The sequence below is a fragment of the Leptonychotes weddellii genome, chromosome 8 (assembly GCF_054177405.1).
Source record: "Leptonychotes weddellii isolate Sample4059 chromosome 8, ASM5417740v2, whole genome shotgun sequence".
NCBI lineage: Eukaryota > Metazoa > Chordata > Mammalia > Carnivora > Phocidae > Leptonychotes > Leptonychotes weddellii.
In genome coordinates, this window is record NC_138376.1 from 88,476,375 (window position 1) to 88,486,128 (window position 9,754).

Sequence of the window (9,754 nt, forward strand, 5' to 3'; positions counted from 1 at the left end):
GCCTGATCCTGTGTCTGTGTCTCCTCATTCGCCGACGCCGTCCTTTCCTACGAGAGACCCACCCCGGCTGGAGCTGGACTCCGGCACAGGGGGAGCAAGAGAGGGAGAAAGAGGCTCCCCGCTGAGCAGGGAGCCTGATGTGGGTCTCAATGGGGGGCTCAATCCCAGGACCCTGGTATCACGACCTGAGCTGAAGATGGATGCTTAACGACTGAGCCACCCAAGTGCCCCAATACTTTGAAAGTTTCAATTGCAATATGCCATGCAAAACAACTCTTTCTTGGGGTGTCATTTCACTGCTTCTCAAAGATATCTTGAGATACATGTAATCAAATTTTACTATTCAGCAACTACTTTAAACTGCTATTAATTACACTTACACTTTAACTGTGATTTTTTTTTTTTTTTTTTTTTTTAGAAAGGAGGAGGGAAGGGGAGGGGCAGAGGGAGTGGGAGAAAGAGAATCTTAAGCAGGCTCCACACCCAGCAAGAGCCCAACAGGGGACTGGATCTCAGATTATGACCTGAGCCAAAATCACGAGTCTGATGCTTAACCAACAGAGCCACCCAGATGACCCTTAACTGTGATTTTAGTGCAGTTTAGTTGGTTCCTCTTTTCCTCTCTTCTATGACTTTGCCATTATTCTTATAAAATTTATTTTATTTTATTTTAAAGATTTTATTTATTTATTTGAGAGAGAGAGACAGAGATAGCGAGAGAGAGCATGAGCGGGGAGCAGAGGGACAAGCAAGCTCCCAGCCGAGCAGGGAGCCTGATGTGGGACTCGATCCCAAGACCCTGGGATCATGACCGGAGCCGAAGGCAGACGCTTAACCGACTGAGCCACCCAGGCGCCCTAAAATTTATTTTAATTTAGCAGTTAATTATCATTTTTCTTGAAAATGGTGACAACTTACATAAAACTCATTATATAACAAATTAAGAGAAACACAGTTATGTTAACATAAGCATAGTAGTTATATTAATATGAACAACCAACCATATAATATCTGTGATGTAATGTTTTATAAATTAAGTATTTTAGCACCATATTTATTATTTTACATCAAGGGATTAGAAGAGAATACATCATAATTCTATAGGTAATACAGTCACTTAATAAGACATTTTTCTAACTAAATTATTTGTCCTAAAATTCTTATGTTGGATTTATCTGAAACATTTATTTTGATAACAGCTATATTATTCTTATGATATATTTTACTTATATATGGAAATCTCCATTTTACTTTGTTTCTAAAACAATGCCTTATTTTCATTTTCCACATATATGCACTTAGTCTTCCTTGAAAACTATCACAAAGGGAAAGAAATAAATGATCTGGAAAAAGAACAATTATAGGATGACTTGCCTGTAGGTGATTTTCTAGTGATTTAAGCTACTCAAAGTAGATATGTCAGATTGGTTTGTGAATATACTGATGCCTTTGGTACAGCCACTGTGGAAAATAGTATGGAAGTTCCTCAAAAAATTAAAAACAAAAATATTACATGATCAAAAAATTCTACTAATGGGTACTTACCCAAATAAAATGAAAACCTCAATTTATAAAGACATATGCACTCCTATGTTTATTACAGCATTATTTACAATAACCAAAATATGGAAGCAACCTAAGTGTCCATCAATAGATGAACAGATAAGGAAGATGTGGGGTATCTGAAACATTATGAAATCATAAAAAAGATGAGATCATGCCATTTGAGACAACATGGATGGATCTTGAGGGTATTATGCTAAGTGAAATAAGTCAGGCTAAGAAAGACAAATACCATATGATTTCACTCATTAAAAAAAACAAAAAACAAATGAATAAACAAAAAGCAGAATCAGACCTAATAATACAGAGAACAAACTGATGGTTGCCAGAGGGGAGGAGGATGGGGGTTGGGCAAAATGGGTGCAGGGGAGTGGGAGAAACAGGCTTCCAGTTATGCAATGACTACGTCATAGGGATAAAGGGGCAAGGCATAAGAAATATAGTCAATGGTACTGTAATAGCGATATATGGGGACAGATGGTAGCTACACTTGTGGTCAACGGAGCATAATGTAAAAACTTGTCAAATTACTATGTTGTACACCTGCAACTAATGTTACATTGTATGTCAATTAGACTCAAATTTTATATATATATATATATTCTGATGCCTTCATTTATTTATGTCTTAATAATAATTTTAATTTTTAAACTACATCGTTCACTAATAAGATTCAAAAGGTGGCTTCATTACCCAGCTGAGAAAGAAGTCTACTGACATCTAGTTTGAAAATAACTAGGAACACTACGCACAACTTGTATTGGGTAGTTATCAAATTCAGCAGTATTCAAATCACCAAATAGTGAAGCTCCAATTGTATTTTAAAATGGTGGGGTAAAAGAATTCTCTTCCTGAGAATAGACCCCTTTATTTTTCAGTGCTACTTTCTTCAAGCCAGACAATGGCAATGATCTTAAATTAGATAAAATTTTGATAGAACTCTAGTTTGACACAGTAAAGAGGAGCACAATTAGGAAAATATGCCCTAAACAGATGGGGAGAAATTCCATTACATTTATACTTCATAAAATTCTAACACTTTTATTTCATAGCATAAACTACCAACAAAATTACAAGGTACAAATATTTTTTTTCAAAGCAGCTCATAAAATGGTGAACAGGAGAAGAACTGGAAATAATCTGCCTTTATGTGGTAATTGAAAGGAGGAGAAAAACCTTTCCATTGAATGCTTTCATAGTTTAATTTGGTATAAAGTGTGTGAGCATCACCTAAAGCACACTTAGACAATTAGGCAAAGAACTTTTTAAACCCTTTGTGGATAAATGATTTGCTATGTGTAAATTGTACAATTGCTGACCATTTTGCTTTTCATCACTATATTGCATTAAATTTTTTTTTACAGTAAAAACATGGAATTTAAAGCCATTGTTCTTGGCTCCAAGATTTATATATGTAATTTCCATACCATTATTTTCTGGGTGAACTTTATTTCTAAAAACACTGTGAATAAAAAAATGTAAATGGATGGAATACTACTCAGCCATCAAAAAATGAAATCCTGCCATTTGCAACCATGTGGATGGAACTAGAGGGTGTTATGCTAAGTGAAATAAGTCAATCAGAGAAAGACATGTATCATATGATCTCACTGATACGTGGAATTTAAGAAACAAACAGGATCATAGGGGAAGAGAGGGAAAATATAAAACAAGACAAAATCAGAGAGGGAGACAAACCATAAGAGACTCTTAATTATAGGAAACAAACTGAGCATTGCTGGAGGGGAGAGGGTTGGGAGGATGGGGTAACTGGGGGATGGACATGAAGGAGGGCACATGATGTAATGAGCACTGGGTATTATATGAGACTGATGAATCACTGACTTCTACCTCTGAAACCAATAATACATTATATGTTAACTGAATTTAAATAAAAATAAATAAATTTAAAAAAAAAGAAAAAAATGCAGAGTTCTGAGTAATCAGACTCTAAGAGCAAGGCTTTTGAGAAATTCCATGTTGAAGATGTTGAAGAATAGCACTCATCTATGAAAGGACCTAGGAGTTCAAATTGAAGTTAAGGTAAATATAATAATTTTTCCTAGAGACAAAATAAGTCATTAAGAAAGGCTTTATTATATCACTTAATGCAAGATATTCAGAAAAGTTATTTCAAAGTGTAATAACAATCAAGTATTAAATTGGTTTATCTTTTAACAATAGCATAGTTCTTTTTTTAACATCTCTACCTCTTAGTATTAAAAAAACAAACAAAAAAAAAAAGCTAAAACCTTCAACTGTTTTGCCCTGACATTGGTAACTCCAGAAGTATTTGCATTGTTTTCTCATTTCAGCAAGTCAAGAATAAAGACACAAACAGATAAATACTAATATGCATGCATTAAACTAGTCTACTTAGGAATTAGATGACTCAGTTTTCATTGGTTTCCCATTGCCTCCCATCTCACACAGGCAAATATAAACAATAATCTTTACTTAATGCTATATACTGAGCTCATTGTAAAATAAACTACATTAACTTCCACAGTATTTGAAAGGAAAAAAATGAAGTGTAACTTTGAAACACTCAATGAAGAAAGATATTAAAAGACTTCTTTGTGTAATTCCCCAGGTACTAAGGCACTGTGTGGGCCACTTGGACACCCTCACTCAGAAGACTGTTAACTGCTTAACTGTTAAGTTCAAATCACTACCACTTGAAATGGACTGGAATTCTAGAGGCTGCAGCTACCTGCACCAAAAGTATTGAAGGAATTTAGCCATTTGGTGGCAAGAACTCTCATTAATAACCTCTGTTCATAGATGAAGGCCATGGTGTACACTTAAATGAAAAGAAATGGTCCACGTTGACCAAGAGGCACAGTGGCAACATCTTCTGGGCATCAAGTTTTTATTCCAGTGGATGTGAAGATCTCAAGGGGAGCCCACTACAGGTCAGTAGTGACGCACAGGAATACTGCTGAGAACCATTTCCAAGAGGAAAAATGTCAGGAGTTATGTGCAGAAAAGAAAAAGTATTCTTGGTTACAGATAGCCCATGAGAATAAAAAAATAACCACAATATTTTACTCATCTTATTTTGTGTTTGTTAGGCAAATATAATCTAAATAAGCAAAGGACACTGCTTGCACCTGTTACCCAGACTATTATCACTTTTGAATTGTCTTATTTCAGTTTACTTGTTTTCTTCAGCATTTGCTGTTTTGTCAAGTATGAGTGTAGCTAAACCACTACATATGAGATATTAAGAGCTCAGGTTCCCAGACCATCGGGGAACCCAGAGATCTACGTGACCCCAGGGACCCTATAGATGAGCAAGCAGAGGTCCTAAGCAATTATATATATTGAATACATTTAAAATTAGTAGATTAAAAGGTTTTTAGAGTACAGGTCTTTCACCTCTTTGGTTAAGTTTATTCCTAGATATTTTATTGTTTTTGGTACAGTTGTAAATGGGATTGTTTTCTTAATTCCACTTTCTGCTGCTTCATTATTAGCGTATAGGAATTCAACAGATTTCTGTACATTGATTTTGTATCCTGAGACTTGCTGAATTCATTTATCAGTTCTAGTAGTTTTTTTGGTTTTTTGGTTTTTTTGGTAGAGTCTTTAGGGCTTTCTATATATAGTATCATGTCATCTGCAAATATAAAACTATAAAACACTGGTGAAAAAAATTCAAGATGACATAAAGAAATGGAAAGACATTCCATGCTCATGGGTTAGAAGAACAAATATTGTTAAAATGTCTATACTACCCAGAGCAATCTATAAATTCAATGCAATCTGTATCAAAATACCAACAGCATTTTTCACAGAGCTAGAACAAGGAACCCTAAAATGTGTATGGAACCAAAAAAGACCCCAAATAGCCAAAGCAATCTTTAAAAAGAAAAACAAAACTAGAGGTATCACAATTCCAGATTTCAAACTCTATTACAAAGTGGTAGTAATTAAAACAGTATGGTACTGATTATAAAAAACAGACATACAAATCAATGGAATAGAACAGAAAAGCCAAAATAAACCCACATTTATATGGTGAGTTAATCTTCAACAAAGGAGGAATGAATATACAATGGGAAAAAGACAGTCTCTTCAACAAACGGTGTTGGGAAAACTGGACAGCTACAGGCAAAAGAATGAAACTGGACCACTTTCTTTCACCATACACAAAAATAAACTCAAAATGGATTAAAGACCTAAACGTGAGACCTGAAACCATAAAAATCCTAGAAGAGAGTACAGGCAGTAATCTCTCTGACATTGGCCCTAGCAACATTTTTCTAGCTATGTCTCCCAAAGCAAGGGAAACAAAAGCAAAATTAACCTATTGGGACTACATCAAAATAACAAGTTTCTGCACGGCGAAGGAAATAATCAATACAACTAAAAGGCAACCTACTGAATGGGAGAAGATATTTGAAAATGACATATCTGATAAAGGGTTAGAATCAAAAATATATAAAGAACTGATACAACTCAATACCCAAAAACCAAATAATCCAATTAAAAAATGGGCAGAAGATATGAACAGACATTTCTACAAAGAAGACATAGAGATGGCCAACAGACACATGAAAGGATGCTCAACATCACTCATCATCAGGGAAATGCAAGGAGATATCACTTCACACCTGTCAGAATGGCTAAAACCAAAAACACAGGAAACAACAAGTGTTGGTGAGAATGCGGAGAAAAAGGAACCCTCTTGCACTGTTGGTGGGAATGCAAACTGGTGAAGCCACTGTAGAAAATAGTATGGAGCTTCCTCAAACAATTAAAAATAAAACTATCCTATAATCCAGTAATCATACTATTCGTATTTACAAAAAAATATATAAAAACACTAATTCAAAGGGATACATGTATCCCTATATTTATTGCAGCATTATTTACAATAGCTAAACTATGGAAGCAGCCCAAGCGTCCACTGATAGATGAATGGATAAAGATGTGATAGATAGATAGATAGATACAGATATTTACATAGATATCTATAGATAGATGGATATAGATAGATAGATAGCAGAATATTATACACCTGTAAAAAAGAATGAGATCTTTCCATTTGCAACATGGATAGAGCAAGGGAATATAAAACTAAGGTAAATCAGTAAGTCAGAGAAAGACAAATACCATATAATCTCACTCATATGTGAAATTTAAGAAACAAAACAAATGAGCAAAGGGAAAGAGAGAGAGAAAGAGAAATCAACAAACAGATTCTTAACTAGAGAGAACAAACTGATGAGTACCAGCGGGGATGTGGATGGGGGGATGGGAGAAATATGGGGTGGAGATTAAAGAGTACACTTATCATGATGAATAAAAAATAGAACGATAAAAATATTAGTAGATTATGAGTTCAAGACTCTAATATAAATATTCTAGTATTCATTCGTATAGTATGCATGTTACGCTGAATATAAAACATACATAATACCATATCTTACCATACCGTATCTGTAAATCATATAGTAGTAAAAACAAATGCACATAAGTAAGAATTCAATGAATAAGATATTTCCTATAGATCAACACAGAAAACAATGTTTACGCAGATGATTTTCTCATTTGAGAACAATTCCATTCCTCAAAAGTCTAGATTTCAATTCATTTCTATTTGGGCATAAAATAAGACCCTTCTTAACATGTATAGGTTCCTGGTGTTGGAAAGAATCTCAAAAATTACCAAACCTCCTTCTGTATTTGTATTTGAGTTTAGAAAGCAGCAGCACTGCCCCAATGGCACTTCCTTGCCATTTTATTCCCTGGGCTAGTAAAGGATGCTGTAGCTCTCATAAAAAGGAGAACCGTATGAGAAAATGAGTGAATCCCCAGTGGTTCGTTCCTCTACTAAGGATCCATTCTATAAAATGAGTCTGAGAGACATTCCCAGTCTTGGGTTTCACTGGAACCAGGCAGGAACAAAGTTAGGGAGTAACAGTCCCCACTTGCTTCTCAACCCACCAAACCTCAAGTATCCATTGTCAAGACTGCTTTACCTACTTTATAGTCAACCACCACTAGCCTAACCTCCCTCCTCCCCCACTCACCACGCCACTACTGTGCCTGGCACTTGCATGGATGGATGCATGGATGCATGGATGCATGGATGCACGGATGGGTGGATGGATGGATGAGTGGATAAGTATATAAAATTTTCCTCTGTGGGTCCATCATAATTCACAGGATTTTTTTTCAACTATCAGAGTAGTCTTTATCGCCTCCTCTGGGGAAATACTGCCATTATATTTTCCTTGTTAAAACTTACTAAGTGTCTGTAGCTGGCCAGTTTCTAATCATAATAAAAGCTCCAAACTATCACAATTTGGGTAGCCTAAGTCCATATCTGGTACTCAAAGAAAAAAGCCTAGTCATGATTTTACTGAGAAAAAGTAGTGAAAAATCAGCATCTTCTAAATGTTACCCTGTATGTTAGTTGGCCCTGTGTGTGCCTAACAGAATGAAAAAGGATTAAAATTAGAGTTAGGGTTGGGGGTTGATGCTTTAAAAGTTTTAAAAGAGAGAGAGCTGGACTTCAGATTTGAAAGATTTAAGGAAGATCTATGATATACCTGCAAATGAAATGCAGTTCTATTATTAAAGTGAGGCATGACTTATTTTAAGCCAAACCAAAGGTAGGGCATTAATTGCACCATTTGTTTACATGGATGAAGATTCACACCCAGGGCCCATGGATATACATATTGTAATAGAAGTCATTTCCACAACAATTACCTGCCAGTCTCACTCTCCCTTAGCAGGAGAGGTGTGTTTCAATTAGGAGGTTCTTACCAAGGCTTCCTCCTACTTTCTGGGCAGCTCTTTGGAAATGAGGGGGCTGCGGATAGGTAAGAAGGAAAACTCATTACCCGCCCTCAGAGAGGTGAGAAAGTGTGGGTTTGTACTACTCACGGCTCTGCCTGCAGGCTCCTGTCCTCAGCCACATAGTTAGAAGGAATATAGCCCTGTAGCCGTTGGCCAGAGCCATCTTCCCTTTTCTCCAAGTGCCTGGCAAACCACCAGCCCTCGTGGGAAGTGTCCAAGACTTGGAGCTTGTCGCCCGTGCGGAAGCTCAGGTCCTCTGCGGTCCTCGCCTGGTAATCAAACAGAGCCACAAAGTAGTGGCCGTGGCTTCTCCTGGGCTCCTGACTCTGCGACTGGGGAGGATCGGGGGAGCTGTGGGCCCCTGGGTTCTCAATCACCACCGCCGGCTTGTCGGCCACCTGGAACAAGCAGGGGAGGCAGGGCCGCAAGTTCGCCCAGAACCTCAGACAAATGTTGCCCATGGTGCTGTGGTTGGGAGGAGGGGAGGGGGGCTTCTCCCTCTCCCCTCAGTCTCTGCAGATCCACTTTCTCTTCTTCCACCAGGCAGCTTGGAAGTCAGCACCAACTCCCCCGGCTTCCGAGAGGGTGCAAAGCCCTGTTTCACAAGGGGCAGACCTGCCTGCAGTGATCCCCGCTTGGGAACACGCACCTGCTTGCTTTCTGTGGCCGGAGCTGCTGCCCCAATGCCAAACTGAGTGGGAGCTGGGAGGCTGCTCGGGGAAAGATGCCTTTTCTTCTTGTCTGCTTAGGAATCCCACAGCAAAAATAAAATTAAGAGGGCTTTATTTAGACAAACGTCTGCGAACAGAAGAGTCATCTTGCTTTATGTCCCGAGGTAAAGTTAATAAGAGAAAGAGGTGAACTGCAGGTAAGATCGCATCTTGCCTCCGCCGGGAGCTCCCTCCCTGCTTCAGGTCCGTCTCTGTGGTCTGGCCGGTCCTGACCCCCACTGCTCTTTCCTTTTTGCTAATGATTAACCAACCAGCTGAGCCTATTGCCTTTAACATCCTGAGCTACGAGCTGACTGTGGTAATTTCTCCTTACTTCCTGGTTTCCTTTTCTCTGTGATTTAAAAGAGATTCCTGTCCTCTCTACCTCTCCCTTCCCACACCCAAGAGAGACCAGCGCCCTCACCAGGGAGCCAAACTCTTAAAGCCCTGCCAAAGTCTATACTACCGGATAAACAGGCTAGCCCAGGGAGCTTTTTGTCTTGCTATGTTCCCAGCACAGATTTTTTTCCCCCGCTCATGAAGATGAGTAGGATTATTTTGCCACCACTAGGGGAAATTAAAAGGATAATTAAAGTGTCTAGATATTTGTTACTGGACAAATGGCAACTGGGAAAGAACTATTGAGTTCCTACCTTTTTTCATCA

General features: G+C 37.9%; 1 protein-coding gene across 2 annotated transcripts in view; it reads right to left on the reverse strand.

The window, feature by feature from the left end:
• FRK (fyn related Src family tyrosine kinase) overlaps positions 1-9,451 on the reverse strand; it is a 104,227-nt gene extending 94,776 nt beyond the window's left edge. The window contains exon 1 of one of the 2 annotated variants that reach the window (XM_031029138.2): positions 8,467-9,451. In XM_031029138.2, coding sequence (XP_030884998.2) covers positions 8,467-8,840 — 374 coding nt within the window. In that variant the 5' untranslated portion in view covers positions 8,841-9,451. The remainder of the gene's footprint in view (positions 1-8,466) is intronic. The other variant, XM_006734229.3, reaches the window with a different exon arrangement.
• Positions 9,452-9,754: the final 303 nt, after the last annotated feature.